The sequence below is a fragment of the Bos grunniens genome, chromosome 10, assembly GCF_055505025.1.
Source record: "Bos grunniens cultivar Pamir isolate PY7600 chromosome 10, Bosgru_T2T1.0, whole genome shotgun sequence".
In the NCBI taxonomy this organism is placed as follows: Eukaryota; Metazoa; Chordata; class Mammalia; order Artiodactyla; family Bovidae; genus Bos; species Bos grunniens.
In genome coordinates, this window is record NC_141174.1 from 41,944,020 (window position 1) to 41,971,962 (window position 27,943).

General features: G+C 38.3%; 1 protein-coding gene across 15 annotated transcripts in view; it reads right to left on the minus strand.

Moving 5' to 3' along the window:
* Positions 1 to 27,943, minus strand: part of CEP152 (centrosomal protein 152) — a 149,876-nt gene that overhangs the window by 93,227 nt on the left and 28,706 nt on the right. For all 15 annotated transcript variants that reach the window (XM_086320791.1, XM_086320792.1, XM_086320790.1 and 12 more), the window contains exons 9-13: positions 26,495 to 26,695; positions 20,356 to 20,503; positions 19,138 to 19,229; positions 18,246 to 18,409; positions 1,927 to 2,122 (exon numbers count right to left, since the gene is read on the minus strand). In XM_086320791.1, the coding sequence (XP_086176917.1) occupies positions 1,927 to 2,122; positions 18,246 to 18,409; positions 19,138 to 19,229; positions 20,356 to 20,503; positions 26,495 to 26,695 (801 nt within the window). The remainder of the gene's footprint in view (positions 1 to 1,926; positions 2,123 to 18,245; positions 18,410 to 19,137; positions 19,230 to 20,355; positions 20,504 to 26,494; positions 26,696 to 27,943) is intronic.

Here is a 27,943-nt window from a genome sequence, read left to right on the forward strand (position 1 = left end):
CTCTGTCCATGGGATTTTCCAGGCAAGAGTACTGGAGTGGGGTGCCATTGCCTTCTCCAATGTCAGAAGGCTACCTGGCAAAAAAAAGGAAAAAAAGGGTATTCAAAGATGAGATGGCTCCCTCTAATCTACTGATAAAACAGACTGTAGAGTGTGGAGGCAAATGGAAAGGTTAAAAACAACACAAGGAATGGCCACCAGCCATTGCCACACATGTGAAAGTGTATCTGTACAGCAAATGCCGACTAGGGATTTCAATATGGAAAAGAGAAAGCAACAAGACACCAGAGCTAAGGTTCAGACCCCAAATCAGGCTCCTACCCTTAGCACACTCACACTAAAATGCTTATTAAACTAATCAACTCTAACCTAACACAAATTTTCATTTCCATTCTTTATAAAAAACATATGGGAACAGTTAAAAGAGCTTGGTTTAAAGACGTTAAATGTGCTGTGGGGAAGCACAGTCTCCCATTTCTCATTTGCTTATTAACATTGAAATCAATGTGTTCATCAAATATAGTTACTCAGAAGAAAGAACCAAACCGGGCAGGGCTTTCACAGTGAGAGCACACTATTATTTCTGGAAAGCAAACTAGGCACGATTAAAATTCCACAATAATAAGCGCCAGAGAACATCTTGCACACTTTGCTTTAATAGGACTTTTAATGAATACAACTCCTAGCTTAAAGGATCAAGAGATAAAACAGTACCAAAGTAGGAAGTAAAATATTATTTCCATCCATGAGGAAAAGGAATACACTACCTACATCTTTTTTTTTTTTTGGCAGCACCACACACCATGGAAGATATTAAGTTCTCTGGCCAGGGATTGAACCCATGCCCTCTGCAGAAGCACAGAGTCTTAAACACTGGACCACCAGGCAAGTCCCACCTACCTACACTCATATGTTACCTTACCTCTCCTCTTAGCTTCTAGATCTTTCTTTCCAATAGGAATAGAGGTGAGCTGGATTTAGAGATAGAGAAGGGTGAAAAAGGCAGATGTTGAAAGAGGACATCCCTAAAGACCTCTGATAGCATGATCTTGGAGAAATAACCTTGACTTATTCATCAGTGCAGTGTTTTAGTCTCAATTTACCCAAAGACTCACTCTAAGCCCAGAAGGGTCACAAATTCCTCCAGTTTCATTGATCTTATCTATAAAGTAAGCACACTAACTTACTTTAAAAAGATATAAAGGTGGGTTTCAAGGACTCTGACATATCTGACATGTCTTTCCCACCTCTAACACCACCATACACTGAATTTTTTTTTTCATTGTAGAATGACTATTCTTTTAAGAACATGGGCCAGGGAAATGTGAGGCAAATTGCGAGGGCGTTTTGTGGAGAGTCTAACTAGATGTGAAAGCACTACCGGAACAAGCTGATCTTGAGGAAATGCAGATGCCTTGTTATAAAGAACGCTGCACTGGATTTGTGGCTATGGAATTTTACCTAATTGGCGTCTCATTTACTAGGTGCCAAAAGTAACAAGAAAGTATATTCCTTTAAGTGGCATTTCCTTCTTTAAACTTCATTTACGGACTTCCCTGGTGGTCCAGTTGTTGGGAATCTGCCTGCCAATGCAGGGGACATGGGTTCGATCCCTCCTCTGGGAGGATTCCACATGCCGAGGGGCAGCTAAGCCTGGGAGCCACAACTACTGAGCCTGCACTCCGAAACAAGAGAAATCACCACAATGAGAAGCCCGGGTACCGAAACTAAAGAGCATTCCCTATTTTCTGCAACCAGAGAAAGCCCCTGTGTAGCAAAGCAGATCCAGAACAGTTAGAAATTAGTTAATTAACTTTACTTATAAAAAAGTCAAATGAATGCCTGAAAGACAAAGGTTTAATTTAAATGTGAAAACTTTAAGAGTTTTCTTTATTAAATTTTGAAAAACAGCTTTACAAATTCTACCTCAGTGCTTTTTTCCTCCTTCTCCACTTGGAGAGCTTCGATTTTCTTATGAGAGTTTTTGAGATCACTTTGTAACTGAGACACCAGATGACGCTTCACAGAGTTGCTATCCAGCAAACGCTGCACCTCTGCTTTCAGCTTCAAGATGACCTCCTCTTTAGAAAGCACTTCATCTGGGCCTTCTTGCTGCACAAAGCTAATGGAAAAATGATCATACTTAAGGTTAAATCCAGTAACAAATCAAGCATGACTATTCCTTAAAAGCAACTAACTGCAGTGGTAACCATGCTTTGCAACCCATCCAACAATATACTTGCATTTCAAAAACAATTTTAAGCTTTGTCATACACAGGTTATTGTCTTTGATATATCCCTATATAGAAATAAGTTCATTCACAGAAAGACCATTCTTAAGCATAGTCCTGCTGCCTCACTGCAAGGAATTCAACCATATGAACTTCAGCAGAGCATGCATTTTTACTTTTGATAAATTGCATGCTATATATACATGTCTTTCCTGACTCCAAGAGAAACAATGAGAAAATAAAGAGGAAATGAATAGTAAAACACTAGTTATCCTAATCAACAATTTCTGTCTCTCTTTTATTAAAACACAAGTCTGAGTGGATATCTGAGCAACTGGAAAGAAAAAAAATAACACAAATAAATGCCATGCTAATTTAATCCCCACTACAGTTGGTCAATAAATTTTAAAATTGGAATGAGTATTTCTGTTCCTTGCCATAATGGATTAAAAGGACCAGTTTTCTCTTTCTGTCTTTAAAAAAGCTAGAAAACTAAATAAAATAAATGAAATGGTGGTGTTCAGTCACTGGACAAGAAGCAGCATAGTGTAGTGATGCTTGAGAAAAGTAAAGCAAGCAAGGTAAGCCCTATAATGGCTGCAGCTTTCTTCCTGGAGAGTTTCCAGTGTGCAGCATAGAAAGGGGAAACCAGGGAGTCCACTTTCTGCAGTCTCACCAAGTTGCAGAATTCAGTATGGAAAAACCAAAATGGCTAAAATCTGGGCAGCAAAACACCGTGAGGAAGGTAGCTACACAGAAAAAGGGCTCTGGAGACCTGTGGTGTATGTGAGAAAATTACCTCAAGATGGGGGCGAGGCAGGGAAAGCCACAGCAAGAGAGTAGGGCTGGGAATATTTTGTATTTCAATGAACCATAGTGGAGAGACTTCCTAAGTCACACAGCATCAAATATTGCCTTAGTAATAAGGCCAAATTAGCCCCAGATTAAGCTGTTTGTTCTAAATCTGATCTAATGAAGCCTACAAAGAAGGCTTGAAAGGATCAAATGAATTCCAGGTAACTTAAGTATGTCACAGAAAAAGAGTAACGGTATTTTTTTCTCTGCAATAAAGTCCAAAATCTAAAGCATACAATTCAGAATGTCCAGCATCCAATCAAATTTACCAAACATGAATAAAGCAGGACAGAAAATATGAACTGTAACCTGGGGAAAATGATCGGGGATGACAGATAGTAGAATTATATGTTCAAGGAGGTGGGGGCGGGGCGGGGGGGGTGGGGACACAAAAACAATGAGGAAGGAAATGGAAGACTTTATGCCCCAAATTGGACTTGCAGAGACAAAAAATAAAAATATCTGGAAAAATATACCTACTAGATGAGATTAACAGCCTATTTAATACAGCATATGAAAAAATCCATGGACATAAAGACACAGCAAACTTAAACACAAAGAGAATGAAGACCAGAAATACATAGAGTATATTAAATTTTCTAAGTTAACTGTAGTTAAGTCCCAGAAGAATGGGGAAGCTGATAGAAAAAATATTTGAAAAAATAATAACCACAATTTTTCTATCTGATGAAAATTAAAACTCCCTAAAACCTAGAAGCTCAATGAATCTCAAGCGCAAAAAACATGAAAACCATTATAAGTTATATCAACACCAAATCGCTTAAACCAGTGATAAAGAGTGCAGGAAGATTCCTGGGGAGATGACCAGGGGAAGGAATTCTGGATTCTGTGTATAAGCAAGCCTTAGTCTAAGCCCTGAACTATGCATGCAGAGAACAGACTGCATGCATCAAATCAGGAAAGATTTGGAGAACTTCTCTGAAATTTGAACCACACAAGTCTCACACTGACTAGCCCTGAAAAGGCACATACATACACAGGACAAATTCAAATCAATGTGGCAAAGGCTCAGAAAAATAAACGAAGATTTGAAACACCCATACGAGTCTCTATACAACAAAAAAATCACAATGTCTAGTATACAATCTAAAAGCACTCAATATAAAACTAACAAGGAAAACCCAAATGCTAGAAATATTACAGAGAGTTTTAAAAGTTTAAAGCGGCAAATATCTAGCCTTTACGAGTAAAGAAAACACACTTGAAATGAACGAAAAAAATAGGAATTTTCAACAGAGGATAAAAACTTTAAAAGAACCAAATGGAAATTTTATCATTATAAAAATACAATATCTAAAAGTTAAAAAAAAACTCAACTGACAGGCTCAACAGAATAGAAATGACAGAGGAGAGAGTGAGCGGACCTGAAAATAGTTCAACAGCAATTATCTAATGTGGAAAAAAAAATGAACAGTGTCTCAGAGAACAGTGGGACAACATAAAACGACTTAACATTATATGTAATTGGACAACCAGAAGGAGAGAGAAAGCGATAGGGGCAGAAAAAGTATTTGAAGAAAGAATAGTCAACATGTTCACAAATTTGGTAAAAGACATAATTTACATTTTGCAAATGAGATAAAGTAAAAGAAAAACACACTTAGACACATAATGAAAGTGCTGAAAACTGAAAAAAGAAAAAGGAAAAAAATCTTAAAACAGCAGGAGAAAAAAAAGACACATTATATACAGAAACAATGATTCAAATAACAATAGCTTTCTATTCAGGAACTACCAGAGACAGTGGGAGAGCGTACCTTTAAAGTGCTGAAATAAAACAGTTGATCTAGAATTCTGTAATCAGCAAATATAACAACATTTCCATATAACAAAACTAAGAATTTTTGGCAAAACCAATACAATATTGTAAAGTTTAAAAATAAAATAAAATTTAAAAGAAAAAAAAAAGGAAAAAAAAGAATTTGCAGACATGCTCTAGAACAAATGCCAAAGGAAATTCTTCAGCTAAAGGGAAATCTCTACACTGAAAACTACTAAACACTGGGACTTCCCTGGTGGTCCAGTAGCTAAGACTCAGAGCTCCCAGAGCAGGGGCCAAGGTTCAATCCCTGGGCAGGGAACTAAACCCCACATGTCACAACTCAAGATCCTGCATGCCACAATTAAGACTCTTGCGCCACCAAATAAACAAACATTTAATAAAATCTACGAAACATGACTGAGAGAAACTGAAGAACACCTAGACAAAGAGAGAAGTATAGCATGCATATTCAGAAACTGAAAGACTCCTTTTCTTTTATCCCCTCAGCTTTACCGAAGTGTTAAGTGACAAGTGGCAATTTCTTAAGATGTCAATTCTCCCAAAACTATCTATAGATTCAACACATTTCAAAATTTGAAATTTAAGTTTCAAATTTGTCCAGAGGGCAAATTTTCTATTACTTGACAAGCTAATCATAAAATTTATTTTGAAATGCAAAGTACTGAGAATAGCCAAAACAATTTTGAAAACAACAAAGTTGAAGGATTTGTTCAACCCATTTCAAGACTATAAAATTACATTATCAAGACTGCTCCCACCAAAATGACCATTGGAACAGAATGGAGAGTACAGAAATAGGCCCACAAACATACAATCAACTGATAATTAAAGATATCAAGGCAATTCAATTGGAAAAGAAAAGTTTTTCTGACAAATGGGGTTAGATCAATTGGATTTACTGGAATAAAAAAAAATCAAATTTTCCCTCACACTATACTAAAAAATTAACTCATAATGGATCACAGATGTAAATATAACAGCCCAAACTACTGAATTTCTACAATCATCACAGAAAAATTTTGTTAACACTGAGTTACAATAACTCATGAACTGTACGAAAACCATGAAGTGTAAAAAGAAATAAATTTGAGTTCATAAAAAAACTTTTGCTCTTCAAAAGATAACATAAGAAAATGATAAGATAAACCAGAGAGGGGAGGAAAACACTCACAACACATATATCTGATACAAAGGGCTTGTATCCTGAAATATATGAAGACCAAACAACATCAGATCAGATAGCCAAGTCATGTCCGGCTCTTCACGACCCCATGGACTACAGCATGCCAGTCCATATATATACACCAAACAACATATACAAATGGCAATTAAGCATGTCAAGAAAAGAGGAAGCAAACCACACCAAAAGATGATTAACATTACTAGTCATTAGAGAAATACAAATTAAAACCACAATGAGATATCACTACACACACACTAGAAGTGCTCAGATCTTAAAAGACTGGCTATCAAGTTTTAGCAACGACAGAGAACAACTGAAACTCTCTAAGACGTTTCTTCTGGGAATGCAAAATGGTAAAACCACTTTGGGAAAGAGCATTTATACTGCTAATGTCTAAATAAAATACAGGAACTTCAAGCTTACAGGGAAAGCAATTTGAAGCATAAGTGAAAAGGAAGAAGTAAAACTATCTCCATTGGCAGACGATACAATTGTATCTAAAACCCTTAAATCTAATGGAAGAACTACTATGAAGAGAATTAGAATGCAACATGTTATAACCTAAAATATAGAAATCATATATACACACAATACTCAGAAGCAATAACGGAAAAGAATATGCCATTCGCTATTGCAAATAAAATATCTAGGCATCAATTTAACAAGAAATTTTGCAAAATCTAAATGTGAAAAACTTCAAAACACTCTTAAAAGACAAATAGATTTAAACAAATGAAAAGACATGCTATATTCTTGAATAAGTAAATCCAACATCCTGAAGATATCAGTTCTCCCTGGGTTAATGTATATATGTATATTTAACGTGATCCTAGTGAAAATATGATCGGGATTTTTTTTTTTTCCTGGAACAGAATAAGTTAAACATGGAAGTTCACATGGAAGTGTAAACGAGCGAGAATAGTCAGAAAAACCCTAACAAAAACAGCAATTCCAGGTAGATGGTAAAACTAAAGTATAAAGCAAAGCAATAAAGCTTTCAGAAGGCAGCATAAAAGAATAACCTCATGACCCTGCAGTAAGGAAAGGTTTTTCTTAAAACGGACTATAAACAGTACTAACATGAAGATGGAAAAATTTGATGCTTAAGAACTTCTATCCATCAACAGATACATTAAAAGGATAAAAAGACGAGCCCAAGGTGAAAAAAGATATTTGCAATACACATAACCAAAGAGTGCCTATCTAGAACAGATATTAAAAAACAAAAAACTCCTATAAATCAACAGAAGACATGCACACACAAAAAAATCATCTAAAAACTGAGAAGGGACACAAGCAAGTCCTTCTTCACACACACACACACCCCATACCCAAGCCATCAATAAACACAATAGACATATTTTCTTAAATAGAACTCAGTCTCATTAGTAATCTGGGATAATGCAAATAAAAATCACAATAAAATAACACTACACATTAATGACAATATCAAGTGTTACCAAGAAGACAAAGCACAACTACAATTTTCATACACTTCTGGTGGGGAGGTAAATTGGCACAACTAATCTGGAAAAGATTTTGGCATTATCTATTAAAGTTGAAACACATGTACCACAAGAAATTTCACTTCTAGTATATACCTAACTGAAATGTATGTACATTGCACCAGAAAATAACATTAAGAATCTATGAATGGTAGAAAGGAAAATAAACTGTGGAATATTCATACAAATGAAAGCTACACACACATATATTTACATATGTCATTTACATATGTAAAGAGCTACAGCTACTGGTAATGTAGCTACTGCTGCTGCTGCTGCTGCTAAGTCGCTTCAGTCGTGTCCGACTCTGTGCGATCCCATAAGACGGCAGCCCACCAGGCTCCGCCGTCCCTGGGATTCTCCAGGCAAGAACCCTGAAGTGGGTTGCCATTTCCTTCTCCAATGTAGCTACAGCTACGATGTAATGTAAGTCTTACAAACAAAATGTTGGTGAAAGAAAAATCTAAAGAAAACCTATATCTACAGAAAACCCACAGCTAGATTCCATGCTTAATGGAGAACAGCTAAATACTTCCATGTAAAATCAGGAGCAACACAAGGATGTCTACTCTTGCCACTTCTGTCAACACTGTACTAGAGTTTCTAGCTAGAGCAATTAGTCAAGAAAAAGAAATAAAAGGCATTGGAAAGAAAGAAATACATCTATTTTCAGATGACATTATCTTGACTATAAAAGAGCCTAAGGAATTCACTAAAAAACTATTTGAACTAATTAACAAGTTAAGCAATGTGGCAGGATACAAGATCAATATATAAAATCAATTGTATTTCTATACACTAGTAGTGAACTGCCTGAAAATAAATTTAAGAAAACAATCCAAGGAATTCCCTAGTGGGTCTAGTGGTTAGGACTCCATGCTTCCATTGCAGGGGGCACAGGTTTGATCCCTGGTTGGGGAACTAAGATCCTCCAAGCTATGTGGTGAGGTCAGAAAAATAAATAAAAGATAAAACAATCCAGCAAAAAAGAATAGCCAAGAGAATAAAATACTGCAGTAAGTTTAACAAAAGCATGACCCATACCCCAAAAACCACAAAATTATGAACGTGTATGACCAGTACACTGAAACAAATAAAAGAAGACCAAAATAAATGGGAAAACACCCAGTGTTCAGGGATCAGGACACAATATTATTAAGATGGCAATATTCCTCCAAATTGTTCTATCGATTCCATACAATCCCTACCACAATCTTGCCTAATTTCTTTGCAGAAATTGACAGACTGATCATAAAATTCATATAGAATTACAAGAGACTCAGATTAGCCAAAGAAATCTTGAAAAGGAAGAACAAAGTTGGAAGATTCACACTTTCCAATTTCAAAAGTTACTACAAAGATATGGCAATCTAGTGCATAAAGATATATAGCTCAATGAGATAAAATTGAGAGCTCAGAAACAAACACTCACATTCTCTATCAATTCATTTTTTGACAAGCATGCCAAAACAATTTAGTGAAAAATAGTCTTTTCAACAAATGGTACAAAACAACTGGATATCCACATGCAAAGGAATAAAGTTAGACTCCTACCTCATATCATATGCAAAAAATTAATCCAAAATAGATTTCAAGACATAATATAAGAGATAATACTCTTAGAAGAAAACAGGTATAAAACTTCAGAATCTCAGATTAAAGAATGGTTTCTTAGAAATGTACAGGCAACCAAAGGAAAAAAAAATACGTAAATTAGCCTCCATAAAATTGAAGGCTTTTGTGCTTCAAAGCGTGCTATCAAGAAAGAGAAAAGACAGCTCACTCAATAGGAAAAAATATAGGCAAATCATGTATCTGACAAGGGACTTAAATTCAGGATATATAAATAGCTCTTAAAACTAAACAGTAAAAAGACAACCCAATTTTAAAATGGGCAAAAGATGTAATAGACATTTCTCCAAAGAAAATACACAAATGGCCAATCAACACATGAAAAAAATATTCAACATGACTAGTCATCAAGTGAAAACCACATCATTAGCAAATCACCATGATAAGAAACTATTTCATATCCACCAGGAAACTATAGTTTCTTAAATAAAAAATAACAAGTGCTGATGAAGATATAAAGAAACTGAAACCCTCGTTCATTGCCAGTGACAATGTAAAACAGTGTAGCCACTTCAGAAAACTGACCATTTTTCAAAATGTTAAGCATAAAGTTACCATATAAACCATCTAAAAAAGCTGAAAAACATGTCCACTCAAAATATACAAGCAACTCCTGCAGCTCAATTCCAGAAAAATAAACGAGCCAATCAAAAAATGGGCCAAAGAACTAGACATTTCTCCAAAGACATACAGATGGCTAACAAACACATGAAAAGATGCTCAATATCACTCATTATCAGAGAAATGCAAATCAAAATGACAATGAGGTATCATTTCAGGCCAGTCAGAATGGCTGCAATCCAAAAGTCTACAAGCAATAAATGCTGGAGAGAGTGTGGAGAAAAGGGAACCCTCTTACACTGTTGATGGGAATGCAAACTAGTACAGCCACTATGGAGAACAGTGTGGAGATTCCTTAAAAAACTGGAAATAGAACTAACTGCCTTATGACCCAGCAATCCCACTGCTGGGCATACACACCGAGGAAACCAGAATTGAAAGAGACACGTGTACCCCAATGTTCATCACAGCACTGTTTATAATAGCCAGGACATGGAAGCAACCTAGATGTCCATCAGCAGATGAATGGATAAGAAAGCTGTGGTACATATACACAATGGAGTATTACGCAGCCATTAAAAAGAATACATTTGAATCAGTTCTAATGAGGTGGATGAAACTGGAGCCTATTATACAGAGTGAAGTAAGCCAGAAAGAAAAACACCAATACAGTATACTAATGCATATATATGGAATTTAGAAAGATGGTAACGATAACCCTGTATGCGACACAGCAAAAGAGACACTGATGTATAGAACAGTCTTTTGGACTCTGTGGGAGAGGGAGAGGGAGAGGGTGGGATGATTTTGGAGAATGGCATTGAACCATGTATAATATCATGTATGAAACGAATCGCCAGTCCAGGTTCGATGCATGATACTGGATGCTTGGGGCTGGTGCACTGGGACGACCCAGAAGGCTGATATGGGGAGGGAGGTGGGAGGGGGGTTCAGGATGGGGAACACATGTATACCCGTGGCGGATTCATGTTGATGTATGGCAAAACCAACACAATATTGTAAAATAATTAACCTCCAATTAAAATAAATAAATTTACATTTAAAAAACAAAACAACAACAAAATTTGCAGCACTATTCATAATAGCCAAAAAGTAAAATGATCCAAATAAATGTCCATTAGCTGATGAATAAACAAGCAAAATGTGCTATATTTGTACAATATTACTTGTTCAGAATATATTCAGAATATTACTTGGCTATAAAATGGATTGAAGTAGTGATACATGCTACAACATGGATGAACCATGAAAGCATTATGTGCCAAGTGAAAGGAGCCAATCACAAAAAAAGCCAACCACATATTATATAAATCCATTAAAGTGAAATATACAGAATAGGAAAATCCATAGAGGTAGAAAGAAAACTAGTATTTGCCTGAGCTTCTGGTAAAGAATCCACCTGCAATGCAGAAGATCCCAGTTGGATTCCTGAGTGGGGAAATTCCCCTGGCAAAGGGATTGGTACCCACTCCAACATTCTTGGGCTTCCCTGGTAGATGATAAAGAATCCACCTGCAATGTGGGAGACCTGGGTTCGATCCTTGGGTTGGGAAGATCCCCTGGGGGAGAGCATGGCAACCCACTCCAGTATTCTTGCCTGGAGAATCCCCATGGGCAGAGCCAGACAGGCTATGGTCCCTGGGGTCACACAGAGTCAGACACGACTGAGCAACTAAGCACAGCACAGTGAATACAGAGGGGATGACAGGGAATGACTGGTAACAAGTATTGGATTTCTTGTGGGGGAAGCTGAAATGTTTTAAAATTAGGTTGTGGTAATAGACGGACAACTCTGGGGATACTAAACGCACTGAACTATGTACACTTCAAATGGGTGAATTTTATGGTCCTGGAAATACAGTTGACCCTTGAACAACATGGAGGGTTGGGGGCACTGGTCCCCCCTCCACCACCTGTAAAATAAAAATACATGTACTATGTTTATTTTAAAAATCCACATTCAAACCACAGTTCAAACCTATGTTGCTCAAGGGCCAACTGTATATCAAATAAAACTACAGAAAAAAGGAAAAAAGATAAACCACCTGATATATGAGTTCCCTCTAAATGAAGGCAAATCTCACAAATAGTGTTCAGGCAAGAATAACTAGCTTTTAAAAGATAACAAGAAAACCAAAATAATTTAAGAGTTAAGACAGTAGCAAGCTCAACGTTGTGACTAGAGAGAGGAATACGGGCTGGCAATGTTTTATTTCTTGATCTTGATGATAGTTCCATGGGAATTCATTTTAAAATCATACATTCAGCTGTACACTTATATTTCATACACTTTTATGTGTTATATTTTACAATGTTAAAAGGTTTAAAAAGCAAAGTTATAAAAAGTACTAGAAAAATACCATCAAGAAATCAAAAGGGAAAAGTGATGGATCTAACTACATAAAATTTTTAAACAGGAAGCGATAACCTTCAACAGTCCCTAGAGTACAGAGAAATATGTACTATCATGATATGAGTAACAACACCTATCAAAAGCCTCAAACACGCATGCTCTTTGACAAGATTATTCATCCACATCTAAGGAAATAAACCAAAGATGTGAATAAAGACCAGACTACAAGTATGCTTTTAGTTATAATACTGCATTACTTACGTTTAAAAAAAATTACTTATGTTTAAAAAAAATTTTTAAACAGTGTATTACTAACTAAAATATAGTTCCAAATATCCACTGATAAGTGTTTACAACAATATTTACTGATATCTAAGGATTTCAGAATGTACCAAGTTAAAAGACACATTTTAAAGTAATATTCAATAATATTTTATTCTTTAGAAACCTACAAAACAGATAATGTGGAAGTTATATACCAAAGTGTTAATAGTAGTTTTCTTCCTGGGAGGGGAAGTAAGATTATGGCTGCTTTTAACTGGTATCTTCTAATGTTTCCATAAAAAAGGAGAAAGCTACATTTGAGAAGAAATAAACAGCTGATAGTATGTACTCTTAAAGTGAGGTGATAAAAATGGAACCTCATCTCTGCGGTCTTCCTCCACAAAACCCATTGAGAAAAACTTCAAATTCCAGGAGGGTCTTCCTTCCTAAAAACACTTGACCAGCACTTCTTAAACTGTCGAGGTCATCAAAAACAAGGAAAGTCAGGAGGAACCTAGGGAAAAATGACTCCTAAATGTAAGGGGGTATCCTAGATGTGATCTCGAAACAAAAAAGAACACCAGGTAAAAACGAAGGACATCTAAATAAACTATGGATGTTCGTTAATAATAATTCATCAGTATTAGTTCAAGAGTTGTACCATGCTGTTGTAAAATGTTAATAGGGAAAAATGGATGCAGGGTATGGGGTAATTCTTTGTCCTATGTTATTTTATAAATCTAAAACTGTTCTAAAAAATTAAAGTCTGTTTCTAAGAAAAAGGAAAAAGAATAGTATCCAAATTAACATAATTTCTCTAATTTTCAGTTTCAGATGATTCCAAATGAAACATTAAATATATATACACATATATATGCATACTGTGTATATACATACATGTACGCATACAGAAAGAGAAAGAGAAGATGAACAAAATATTAGGGGTTTTTTAATGCTACAATAGGAGCTCCTGGCAATGTACTACATGTTTATCAGTATACACAACTTTTAAAATATGTATTATAGTGTAAATATGTGTGTATGTATAGATCTCACCAACCTAAACCACTTCTACTTATATAGAAATACATGAGATAAATATAATTTACATAAGAAATATAAAACATACTGCAATGCATCTTCCAGTGCTATACGACATGGTGAACTAACTTTCAAGCCGATAACAAATTATGCTTCTTTTCTTACTGAACACTGACCACTGAAACAGCACACCATGTACTCCTAGAGGGAGCCAAGTCAGAGCACAGAGAAAGTGCTAGCTAAAATAATTTTCTCTTCTTTTCCAAAAGGGAAAAGTCAGCAGTGGTGACCAGCTCTGTATTAGGCTCACTAGTGAGCCCTGGGGAGGGCGGTTCCCCTCAATCCAAATAAACTGTCCCTGATGAAACCTGCTGAGAAGACCGGAGGGGAAAGGCTCTCCACTTGTTAAATGTTTATTATTTGAGCTTCACAGCCAACTACAATAAGGAAGAAGGGAAGCTGTCTGCAGGCTGCATGCAGATTTAGCTACTCCAATTCCATGAATGTGAAATAGAGCACAGGCTAAACCCTTAAGGTTTACTAAGCAGCAGCTTGAGGGAGATGGTAGTTGGGAATAAAAGCTTGGAGCCGCTAAAATTTGGGTCAGTGATTTGAAAGGAGCTCAAGTCAACAAAAGGAAAATTCTCAACATTGGCAAAGTGTTGCTTCCTTTGGTTCTAAGAAACATGATTCAGCAGAGAAAAGGTACAAACCTAATCTCTCCTGTACCTCCTCCCACTTTGAACTAAGAATACTTTTACTTTTTCCTGAAAGTGACTGAACAACAACAAAGCTGAATTCTTATCCATTAAAACATTAGTGGGAGGGATAGTAAGTAAATAAGTGTGTGTTCAGTCATGTCCGCCTCTTTGCAACCCCATGGACTGTAGCCCACCTGGGTACTCTGTCCTTGTGATTTTTTCAGGCAAGAATACTGGAATGAGTTGCCATTTCCTCCTCCAGGGGATCTTCCCAACCCAGGGATCAAACCTGCAACTGTAGTATCTCCTCGTTGGTAGGCAGATTCTTTACCTACTGAGCCATGTAGCCAATAGTGGGAGGGATGACCGTAAGATAATGTCTTCACTTATCCTGCACTTCACTGAACATCTCCTTCCTTAGCCCCAATGACGAACCACCTGTTTTAGTTATCCCTCACTTTTCCTGGTTGAACACTGGCATTCCTTTTGGTATGATAGCCATGTGATGTCTAGAGTTTATTATCCACAGGTGAAGGAGGAAACAGACAGAACAGGCTCCATCTTGGGCTGGACTGTGGATTTTGAGCTATATGCCCAGTATCAATGGAAACGACATACCAACTGGAAAACCAGACCGCACACCCCCCCGCCCCCGCCACCAAATAGAAGAGCCCCAGGGCTCGTACCTAGACCCTCAGTCACCTAAAAGACCCCCAAGTGTCTGTGTAACCAAATGGAATCATAAATTCTATTATGCTTTTTAGGGTATGACCACAGGCCTATTGATAATTGTCCACTGTTAACTACCTAGGCCTAAGACATATGAATCACAGGTTATCTCTGTATCTTTCTTTTCCTTTATTCAGCCTAGTTTCAGGGAATTTGGGGAGGTGGGTTTGGGCACGTACACTTAGGGTATATAAGGTTTTCACAAGGTCGGGGTCCTTGGCTAAGAGGAGACTCTGCCTGGGGCCCGCCAGTGTAATAAACTGCACTCCACTATCTGCATTGTCCTTCTGAGTGAGTTTGTTTCCTGGAACATGTGGCTACAACCCAGGGATGTGCTTTAAATTACTGTAGGATCTGGGTGATGATTACTAATTAAATAGAAAGGGCAAAGTAAATATATTTTAGTAAAAGTCAAGATGGAATAACTCTACATCAAAGATAAACCTACATATATAAACACACACACATATATACATGTATTATTTACCCAATTCCCAGACTAATTATGGCATAAATTAAAGTTATAAGTTGCAGAGACATCTTTTTTGGCAGAAACTAAATCTTTAATCCTCTTTTTGAAAAAACATAGAAGAATGAAGTAGGGCAAACAGGTCTGACTGTCTCGCAAATATGAACTAACAGATTTACATGACAGTCAAGTTTTGGGCTGAAGTACTAGTTCTGTGGCTAAGCATCTGTCTTCTTGGGCTAAGGAGTTTGCTCTTTTGAGCTCCGGTTTTCCCAACTCTAAAATAATATGTCTCCCACGTTTTCCCCAAGATTTAAATGAGGATCAAAGACTTTTTATTAAATGTGTCCAATAAAAAGTTGATTAAGGGGAGGGAGGTTCAAGAGGGAGGGGATATATGTATACATATAGCTGATTCACTTTGTTGTACAGGAGAAACACAACATTGTAAAGAATTATACTCCAAGAAAAAAGATTAATATAAAATCTGATCAATGGTATATTTTAGCCAAGCATCTCTTAAATAATAATAGTAACAGCTACCACTGATTAAATGTCTAATATGTGCTAGAATTTATTACATGAGGCCCTTTATAGTCATTATCTATTTTAAGCCCCCAAGGGATATGCTATACTTTTACCTGACAGAAAAATCCTGATAAGAAAATAGGCTCAGAAAAGTCAAGAAACTTGCCCAAGGTCAGAAAGTTAGTAATAAACGGCAAAACTATGATTCAAAACAATTCTAGATCTAAAGACCATGCTCTTTCCACTGGCCCCTGAGAATTAATTGAGCATTAACAGGAAATGAGCCATTCACAGCAGTCAATTTTCCAGACGACTACATTTTAACTTTAAATTTGTATGTAAATCTGTTAAAAGCGCATTCATCCTCTTTTGCTTATAATTAACTAACCAAAGCTGAAGGCTTCCTTTGATAACTCAGGATCACAATTGTGGACATTCTGACGTGGGTCAGAACAGGCCTAGATGTATAAAAGCTGCTTAGCCTGCTGCTTGGCCGCTCGAGCACTGTGGGTTCCTGTCGTTCTCTCCTTGCTGCGACTGAGCTGGCCGGCTGAAGGCCTGGCAGCACCTCTCCCAGCTCCCCGACCCATTTACTCTGTGGTCACTTAGGAAATCAGGTAACTCATGGATAGAGGAGCCGTGGATAGAGGAGCCTGGCAGGCTATAGTCCATGGGGTCGCAAACAGTCAGCCACGACTGAAGCGACTTACCATATACCCACATGCACACATGGGGTACCAACAAATCTAAGTCAATATGGCCCTGGGGTATAAGCCCCATGGTGGCTTCTAACAAATATGTCACACAATCTAGGTCTGCTGTTTGCTTCTTGGCGTCTGTCTGGATTGTAGTTGTGCTCTGTTGAGATGACAGTCCCTAAAGACTGACTTCCAGATAAGTGGAACCTCACTCAACTAATGGAACATTGTGTCCCACAGCATCACCTGACTGAGACCTTAAGTTACTGCATCTCATTTTGTTGTTTTGAAAATGGAATCACAGCACTAAAACAGGTTAGGTTCTAAAACTTACTATGGAACAAACTTTTCAGAGGATTCATATGTTTGCATTTAGTTGCATGATACTTGAAACACACCAGGTAGTAAACACTTTGACTAAACACTAATGATGGCAAACTCAGTCTTAAACTATAAATTGGAAGGTGGTGGCTTCATTCAAGAAAGCGTTTAAGAAAGGCTTTCCTTAGCCTGAATGCAATCTCTTCCAAATAAGCCTATCTTTCATCTTTATCCCAGGCCAGAAGAAGATATGGCTAAATGCCCCCTTTGTATGTTAAGCACTGCATTTAGCACACAGCACTTAGTGGCTTACAAGTATGTCTCCCTCTCTTCATCAGACAAAATATAAACTCCCTGTGGGAAAAGAGAGCGTCTCTTTCATCTTCTGTACTCCACTCCCAGAGCCTTGCATAGTCCCTTCCAAATAGCAAATCCTTCAAACTATACATCCTTTCCTGCGTTTATCTTTTAAGTGTTTCATGATATCTAAATGTGCTCCCTCTTCTACCATGACCACTCCCTTCCCCGCTAGGCCCAGCAGGGACAGTGACGCACACCCTTCCATGAGATTCCTATAAATATATGTGTTAAATAAGCAGCATTAAAATACATGTATTAAGCATAACAGACAGAATCCCTATTTTAAAAGTAAGGTCACAGGGACTTCCCTGGTGGTCCAGTGGTTAAGAATCCACCTGGTAATGCAGGGGACATGGGTTCGATCCCTGATCAGGGAGGATTCCACACGCTGCAGGGCAACTGAGCCTGGGCACCGCAAATACTCGAGCCCGTGTGCCCTACAGCGCCATGCTCCACAACGAGAAGCCACCACAGTGAGCAGCCCATGCGCTGCAACCAGAGAGCAGCCCCAAACGCCACAGCTAGAGAAAGCCTGTGCACAGCAACGAAGACCCAGCGTAGCCATAAATAAATAAATAAGGTCACAGTAGGGCTCCTAGGGAAAATCAGTGCTCATTTTCTCATATACCATTGACAAATGGCTGCTTTCAACACAGTTTTAACATAATAAAAATAATATGCTCTTGCCTTAATAAAACAGATACATAATTTAAGTAGTAGAATTTAACTTGTATATTTTAACTAAATTATTTTTACCTTATTGGAACTGACGTGCCTATTGGTATTAAGACAGTATAATGGCAACTCTTGAGGTTTCTGTTCATTTTGATTTCTGACATTGGCAGTTCATTAGAAGTTGCTAAAATAAACTGTCCTGCACTAAGGAACCCCTGGGCAGTTGATCATTTCATGCTTGGTGCCGCTTGCTTATTATGCACCATCAATATTATTAATGTGAATTCTTCTATAGTAAAGTATTTTCTCCATACCTCTTAACTTTGGATTTTTTCCAGTTGACTTTCTTAATACCCAAATCAACATACGATTCAGTTAGTTCTATATTTAATTCTCCTTCTGAGTCACTTGGAAGTATTCCTAGTTTTGCAGCAGATTCATAGAGAGAAATTTCATCTTTTAGTTCTTTTAATTCTTCCTAAAACACAAAATAATTGAAAGCCATTTTCATTTTTTATAAGAAGGAATCAGTCATTCTTTCTATTCTTCAAAGTTCATTTTAATGATCAACAGAAGGCAGAAATGCTACTTCAAATACATGTTTTGGCATACATTAAAAATGTAAAGGCCAGCATATATCAAGATTTTCAGGTAAACTGAATGAACAAATAAAGTGAATGAGAAAGCAGATGTAAACACCTCTCTCACATCTCCCTCACTGACATTCCATCCTCCACAAAAAGCCTCCCTTGAGCTGAGAAGCTGGCGGCAGTGCATGTTGACTAAGAGTAGTGGACAGAGGAGACTGGTTTAGTCTGCCAGTGGTGAAAAGGCACAAAATACTATACATCTTTCCAGGGAGGGGATACTGAACTCTTCCTCCGGGGGAAACATAACTGGTACTGGAGGAGGATGTGAGAAGACTGCAGTTGAACTGTAGGTTTCCCACATCTGTAGATAAACCTAACTCTGGGACACTCCCCAAGATGAAAGGACGTGCCATGTGAAGGAAGGGATGGGTCCCTTGCTCCACAGGTGGGCAGACCTGGCTACCCAGCTGTATGGGTAAGGTTATGAATGACTCCTGTGGGCTGGATTGGAGATGGTCCAGCCACCATATACAGAGAAATCCAAGGTTCAGAAAGGTGAGGTAACCATCGCCTAATTCAGTTACCCAGAAAGTCTCTTCCTAGTGGCAACACTCACCTGCAAAGCCTTGCTCATGTTTTCACTCATAGCGAGTGCCTTTTGTGCTTGCTGCAGCTGGAGCTGGAGCTGAGCCACCTCCTGTACTGAGCCTGTGGGAGAAAGAACCACAGAATACGTCAGATGTAAAGGAACAAACTGCCTATGATATACAGAAGAACTTGCATCCACCAAGGCTATAGCCGGTGGGACTCAGAAAGCATATGTGTGGTGCTGACATTTTCAAGATTTAGTACGGCTGCCCAAAGGTCCTCGAGAAGTTGAAGACATGGGCTATTGTGACCTTGCCATGTCTTTAATTAAACCAGCCATGTCTACAGACCTTAACACTCCACAAGTCCTTTAATAGGAGCAGAACATTCTAGCTCACAGATCGCCGAAGTGAAAATTCTTTAGAACCCATTTCTACCTTCCAATAAGAAAACCACATCTTGCTGCCTTTAGCTTCTTTCTGAGTGCTTTTATTTCCACCACTCCCACCTCTACAGATATAAGAGGCGAACTAGGATTGTACCCTTGAAACTCCAGTAACCTAATATTTTAAATGGTTTAAAGGTTCCCACTTAAAAAGGACGTTATTGGGTTTCTTCAGAAGAAAATGAGCATCTAAGAAATGGTTAAGCAAAGTAATGATGGAGTATTAGGCAACTAAAGAAAATCATATTTTCAAAGCCTTTAATGGCAACCAAAAAAGGTTCAGTAAGTAATGCCATGTGGAACAAAGGATACAAAACTGAAATGACCTAAATGGAGTATGATGCGAATTTTGTCCCCACCAAAACACACACATACACACACACACACATTTAGACAGACTTCAACTTTTGAATAACCCATTCTTCAAACATTGTACCTGTCGTCTAAATTATTCAATTTTTGCACATTCAGCTTTGATTTGTTTTAAAATGTACTAGGTACAGAAGCAGGGAACTGTCTATACATGTTCATTTGTGAACAACATTAACAGTTGTCTCTGCATAGTAGGATTATTGGCTATTTTTATTTTCTACTTTATACTTGTCTGGATTTCCCCAACTGTCTAATGGAAAATACACCACATCTTCAGAGACATACAGCAGTAACAATGTTCAGAAAAATTGTCACTGATGAACTTTTCTGTTTTTTTCTGGATTTTTATAGTAATTCATGGATCCTACTATGCCCGCTCCACATTTTCTCCTAGCCTTCTGGGGAGCCAGCACCCACACAGACACCCACCTGAGTGCAGCAGGTTGGCGCACTGCTTCTGACTCTCCTCCAGGCTTCTCGTCAATCTGTTAATGATCTCAGTCTTCTCTAATCTGGTTGCCTCTTGATTCCTTTCCAATTGTTTAACCTGATCTTTCAAATGACAGCAGATATCTTCCTAAACAGAAAAAGCATCCAAGAAGTCCTCTTCATAATCAGTTATTGTATATTAAACTAACAATTATGACCTTACATCTTTGGATTTTAAGTCAAATATAAAATCATTACCTGACAGGATCACCTCTTTTCCAAGGTCAAGTGCACAAGTTTGAGTCAGGAGAACAAACTGGTCAGTCACCAACTGCTCAGTCTGTTTTTCATTTAGGTTGAATTTGAATCTGATGGCTTCTAAAGTCTCTCTCTGCTCTATATACCTAAGACACTGTTATTATAAAACTGGATTTTATTCAAGCCAAAGGAAATGTATTACATCCCTATTTGCATTTTACACTCTCAGTATAATTGTGTGTACACACTAGGCAAACCACCTTGAACCACGGACTCTGTGTCCCAAGTCAGCAAGGATACAGACAGAACACATGGAAACTCACTCTATTCTGAATAGCCAAAAAGTAGCTCTCCCTCTTCTGAACTGGTTTTAAACCTGATCTGTTTCTCTCATGTTTTTCCATCTTTTATATGTCTTTTTTCTCTTAACAGTCTCTTTGAAGGTGCCTATATAGTGCCTTATACATAGTGAATGCTACAAAAAACATTTGAAAAATGACAAAGAAAAACAGGATAAATGTGTGCACATGTGTAATTACATGGGGATATATAGAGAATCTAGAACAGGTATATAATATATTCAAATGTCTACAAAAAGAAACTGTGTTTAGAAGTAATAAGCCATGGGAATCCCAAAGCCAGGCAGAAGAAATCATCATCTCTCTCATTCAAGAAGTGTGACACAGGCTGAATTCCAGGCAAATAGCAGAGCATGTGAGAGGCACAGAAGTAAATCAAGGTAAATGGCTGAAGTTACCTGAAAAAGCCCGAAGAAAATAAATAGTAAGAGGCATATCAAGAAAGGACTTTGAGACAGAGAGAAGGCATTTGGGGACTGATTTTACTGTAATCTAAAGCCTAATAATGTCTTGCGGTAACAAATAGAAAATACATCACCTCATAGGGATAATAACATTCTCCTTAAGCAGAGCAAAGAGACTCTGAAGATCCCTCTGTTAGCTTAAAAATTCACGAGCATTTTGTATTCTATTTCATAATGTGTCATGTTTGCTTTAAAGTTTTTCTACCAAATTTTTGAGCAAAATGAAGCTTCTGGAACCTGGTCCATGTTTATTCAACAGTGCAAACCTCTTGGCACACTGCTGCTGATTCCCAGGCCAGTTTGGTTCTCAAGCACCAGAGTAACACGGCAAACACAACGAATGAGCTAATATTCATGACAATGTGAATGTGTGAGCAAGAAGAGGTGGGGAGACAACTCACATGTATGTGCTGGGGAGGTCGCAATAGCTTTTACAACAGACTGAGAACTGGCCCAAAAGAGTTCAAGAAAAGGTAATTATGAAAACTATTATAGTGAAGAGCCAGACCATGGAAATAATTTGACTATATGCCACAATCTAATTAAGAGTCCCCCAGGCGGCCTGGTGGTTAGGATTCTGGGCTTTCACTGCCAAGACTCTGGTTCAATCCCTGGTCAGGGACCTAAGATCCCCAAAAGCACATGGCAGAATGCAGGGGGCACAGTGGGGGTCTTAGGCAACAATCAACTAAGCCATGCTGTTTTCTGTTGACAAGTTCAGGAAAACAGATTATACTCATAAAACTATGCAGTTTAAACACCAAGAAACAAAACAAAAATAAATGGTTCTATCTTTTCCGCAATTAGCTTGAGTAAGAACACTCAGTTCAAGATTGATAGAGGCAGATGTCTTTGAATACTGAATGAGACAACTGCAGTGATAAAGAGATAATAGCTGAACCTACAAGATGAAAGAGAATTGAACAGACTTGTAGTGCACAAAGGAAAAAAAATGAGAATTAAGCCACATGCACACAGGTCTGCTGGAGTCTCTCAGTCAATAGGAAGCGCTTAAATACATATAAAAGATTAGAAGATAGATCAGCTGAAGGTCATAACATAGAAACTAAAGTCCATGACTTCAACAGAAGCTGAAGATTTCAAGAAGACCAGAATGAAGAAAGACTTAAACCACTGAGGAGCTAATCAGAGATGTCAACCGGTATCAGGAAAAAGTAGACGTCAGCTCGGACACCTGAAAAGAGATCTTAGGATATGACACTTCTGTGAATGGAAGAGAAAGGAGACACCTGGGAGGAAAGCACCTCAGAGATACCATGCTATAAGCATTCTGTCAGTGAAGGAACATTATGAGCTGCAAGAGCTCATTTCTTCTCATCATCTTTGTCTCTCACACACACACACACACACACACACAAAACCCAAGAGTAATTCAGCCAAAATAACAAGAACTGCTACATGTTGAGTGTGTGTACAATCCTTTCTACCAGAAAAGCTGATGACTTAAAGGAAATATTAAATTAGTAATACAATTTTACATGCCATGTATTTCTCAAAATACATGAGTTACACAAAAATTAAAACACATATAAACACGATTATACGATGGATTGCTACTCCTCCCATCATGTGGAATTAGGTAGCTTCTGCATTGAGTTTTGTCCTTCAAAATAGATTTAAATCTATGTAAACTTTGTTTACATCCTGATGTTTAGATGTTTCAGTAAAAGTTTGCTGAACAAATGAAATAATATGATTATTTTACAAGTATAACCTTTCCCTCCAAGAGCAAGTTTTTCACAAAGCAGTGATTTTCAAATTTTTGCAAGGGGGAGGTCTGAACCTCTTGAAAAATCTGAATAAGCTCATGGGTGTTCTCAAAGAAAACTGCATATCCTGACACCCAAGAGAAAATCACACTCACAATTTCAGAGATTCATGAGCCCCCTGGAGCCTAGTCAGGACTGCTTTAGGAGATGCCAGGTTAACAATCTCTGTCACTCACAAATCATACAATGTATGATCATCTACTCAGGTAACACTGGTATGTACTCAGGTACACAGTGTGACTATGTGAGAGCCACTGAGAACCCAGACATTCGCAAACATGTTCATCTGCTACATCGTTCATCTGCTACATCAACTAGTTATTTCCATGCTACTCTTTTTCAAGAGTTGTTTTATTCTTCTTTGTAACCTGCTGAGTGGAGTGGAGCAGGAAAAGGCTTATCAAAAAGGGAAAGAGTTTGCTCCTCTTCAATAACTTTTATATTAAAAAAAAAAAAAGAGGACAAGGGGCGGTATGTATGTATGGTTACCAGTTATGGTAAGAAAATCTAAATTGCCCGTCTCCTTAGAACACACTCATGCATCTTCCTAATTACAGGCAGCCAACTCCCTGACTCTTGGCTGATCTTTACAGCACCTTTTCCAATTAGGACTCTCAGCTTGGATTCTGAGATAATATGAACTGACCTTTTATTAAAAATACTGCTGAGCCAAATGATAGCAAATGGACAGCATGAAAGGGATACCAAAAAAAAAAAAAAAGCATTCCCAGAAAGAAAAAAACACTAGGCACTTTGGAATCACCACTTTGCAAAGCAGTTATGGAACAATACGCAGAAGCGAACATCAGCGCTATGCTCTGCTCCGTTTTAAATAAAAGAAAAAAGGAAAGTTACTGACAGAATGTAACAGTAGACAAGACCTTACTCAACACCCTCACTGTATGGTTCAGGGATCCGAAGCCCAGGCAGCACAGAATGAAGACTCTGTGCTGTGTTCTAGTCTAGGATTCTTCGGCTGAGGGGTTGGAAGAGGAGAGAAAAGTGAATGGAACAAGTACAGGGGTTGAAACACACTAGGAACTGCTCCCAGGCTGCCCCTGTGTAAGTGTGCCTAAGTCAGTAGGAGAGACCCCCAAACCAACGTGGAAAAGCCACTGATACCGACTCCTCTCATCATCTGAGGAGGCACCACTCTCCACAGCAGCTTTCACACTGCCACCCAAACAGAGCCATGCTTAATAAAACCATATCTCAAATTCTATGTTTTAATATTACAGAAAGTAGACTTTAATAAATTTTCTTTTTTTACCTTTTTTTCTAGACTTTAATAATTTGTCAAAGTCTTTGTCCTTCCCCACCCTCTGCTTATCCTTCACACTGATCAAATTCACAGTATTTTTCTACATAAAAAGAATCTTTAAAAAATCTATATGGGAAAATAAATCCAATAAAAATTCACATAAACACGTATAAAAGTAAAATAAAATGAAACGACAAACAATTATTATTGCCAATAATGCAGTGCAGTTTTATAGTACTCTACCTAAATCGTGGAAAAATTTAGAGAACCTCACATTTTAATATTCTTCTCTTCTTTCCTTGGGTTAAATTAATTCTGAAATTACACTGAGAAAGACAATCCCTGAAATTTTATTCATTCAACTGATTATCTGGGGTTTTGGAGCACAAGGAAACCCACTATCTGGGTTACATTTTATTCCTTTTGGGGCAAAGCTAAAATAAAAACTGTGAAACATGCTCAACTTTCATATCTAAATGATTTCAGATCAGAATCTCTTTCTTATTTATTACAGTAGTCTCAAAATCAACTCTTCTCCCAAGAATCATTTCTAGCAAATATTTACTGACAAGTTAATAACCAAACACTGGGAAACCCATGAAAGGTCTTCTCCTGGTTAATCTCAGGACAACCACTCAATTTCAGGCCAGCTCCCAGAACACTCCTTCTTTTCAGTTTGGAATCTTCTAAGACATAATAAACCGTGGAAAATTCTGAAAGAGATGGGAATGCCAGAGTACCTGACCTGCCTCTTGAGAAACCTATATGCAGGTCAGGAAGCAACAGTTAGAACTGGACATGGAACAACAGACTGGTTCCAAATAGGAAAAGGAGTACGTCAAGGCTGTATATTGTCACCCTGCTTATTCAACTTATATGCAGAGTACATCATGAGAAATGCTGGGCTGGAGGAAGCACAAGCTGGAATCAAGATTGCCGGGAGAAATATCAATAACCTCAAATATGCAGATGACACCACCCTTTATGGCAGAAAGTGAAGAAGAACTAAAGAGCCTCTTGATGAAAGTGAAAGAGGAGAGTGAAAAAGTTGGCTTAAAGCTCAACATTCAGAAAACTAAGATCATGGCATCTGGTCCCATCACTTCATGGGAAGTAGATGGGGAAACAGTGGGAACAGAGTCAGACTTTATTTTGTGGGGCTCCAAAATCACTGCAGATGGTGACTGCAGCCATGAAATTAAGACGCTTACTCCTTGGAAGGGAAGTTATGACCAACCTAGACTGCATATTCAAAAGCAGAGACATTACTTTGCCAACAAAGGTCCATCTAGTCAAGGCTATGGTTTTTCCAGTGGTCATGTATGGATGTGAGAGTTGGACTGTGAAGAAAGCTGAGTGCCAAAGAATGATGCTTTTGAACTGTGGTGTTGGAAAAGACTCTTGAGAGTCCCTTGGACTGCAAGGAGATCCAACCAGTCCATTCTAAAGGAGATCAGCCCTGGGTGTTCATTGGAAGGACTGATGCTAAAGCTGAAACTCCATTACTTTGGCCACCTCATGCAAAGAGTTGACTCATTGGAAAAGACTCTGATGCTGGGAGGGATTGGGGGCAGGAGGAGAAGGGGACGACAGAGGATGAGATGGCTGGATGGCATCACCGACTCGATGGACATGAGTTTGGGTAAACTCTGGGAGCTGGTGATGGACAGGGAGGCCTGGTGTGCTGCAATTCATGGGGTTGCAAAGAGTTGGACATGACTGAGCGACTGAACTGAACTGAAGACATATAAATAATATGCATAAATATTCGACAAATGAAGAAGCAGTAATATGAGAACTGAGAAAGCACTAACCAGTCCTACCAGAGGAAGGATTTCCAAAAGTATGCCCTCGGGGCATATACATAGATAAAACTCTTCGGGCTTTTAAATTTTACTCATACTCAAATACCTACTGCAAACACCCAGCATTTCTATATGATGAACTGCAAGATGTCAGTCACAGCTTTACTTGTTTATAATAGTTGCTATTTGAAATCATTCCAACCTGTTCCTTCAGTGCAGTAAGGGTAGCATCCAACTTCCTCTGTAAGAACAGCACTTGCTCCTCATACTTCTTCGTGAGGCCCATCACGATGCTCTCATGCTGCTCCCTCGTGCGCTGAAGCGATTCCGAATGATGCAGGTCCAACAGCTGCTGCTTCAGGCTGTCCATGGCCATCTCAGTAGTTCTGGACTTTTTAATCATCTAGAAAATACACACAGGATACACATTTACAGTATTCTGACTGGGCTATCTTCATGAATTTTAATTCTAAAACTCAACCATGCTTAACTAAATGAAAGCAGGGGCTTCCCTGGTGGCTCAGTAGTAAAGAACCCACCACCAATGAAGGAGACACAAGAGACGTGGGGTTCAGCCTCTGGGTCGGGAAGATCCCCTGGAGCAGGAAATGGCAACCCACTCCAGCATTCTTGCTTGGAGAATCCCATGGACAGAGGAGCCTGCAGGCTATACAGTCCATGGGGTTGCAAAGAGTCAGACATGACTGAGCGACTAAACGACAGGAACAAGAACAAAGAGAAGAAAGGTCTCCCCACGGTGGCTCTAGTTCCCTAGCTGGGATCCACCAGGCCCATGGTTGCTGGAACTATTATTCACAGAGAAAAAGAATCTGGACATGTCTGAGGAAAGCGAGAGAAGATTTTGCACGACATAATGGCAATGTGGGTTCCAAGCAAGGAATCTACTGCTTCTACACCCATCTCAATGCTGTTTGCATCACTCTGTGCTCCAAGTGTTGGAGGGAAGTCCAATTGTTAGGTCATGGAAAAATGACAACTTTTTTTTTAATTTTTAAATTTATTTATTTTTTAATTGAAAGATAATTGCTTTACAGAATTGCGTTGGTTCCTGCCAAAAAGCAAAATGAATCAGACATGAGGGGTGGGATGGGGAGGGAGGCAGAAGGGAGGTTAAAGACAACTGCTGCTGGAAAGACTGATGAAACTTCTCAGTGGTCATGTACTAAAAAGGAGGCTTTTTAAACTGTAACTATATGGCTGTGGAGAAGTAATTGTGCAGCAGGTTTACTGACAACTCCCACAAGATACCCATGTTCTAATTCTTGAAACCTGTGAATACGTTCTGTCACATGACAATGGGAAATTAAGGTTGTGACTGGATTAAAGTTGCTAACCAGATGACCTCAAATAAGGAGACTGTCCTGGATTACCAGGGTGGACCCACTGCATCCAGAAGGGTCCTTTAATGAGCAAAACTGAGGCAAAAAAAGTCAGAATTGTGACTGCTAGCTCTGAAAATGGAAATGGACCATACACCAAGGAATGCAGGGGGCCTCCAGAAGCTGGAAAAAGCAAAAAAGGGGATTCTCCCCCAGCTCTCCAGAAAGCAAAACAGCTCTACCAACACCTTGATTTTAGCCCAATGAGAGCCATGTCAGACTTCTGACTTTCTGTCTGTAAGGTGATAAAT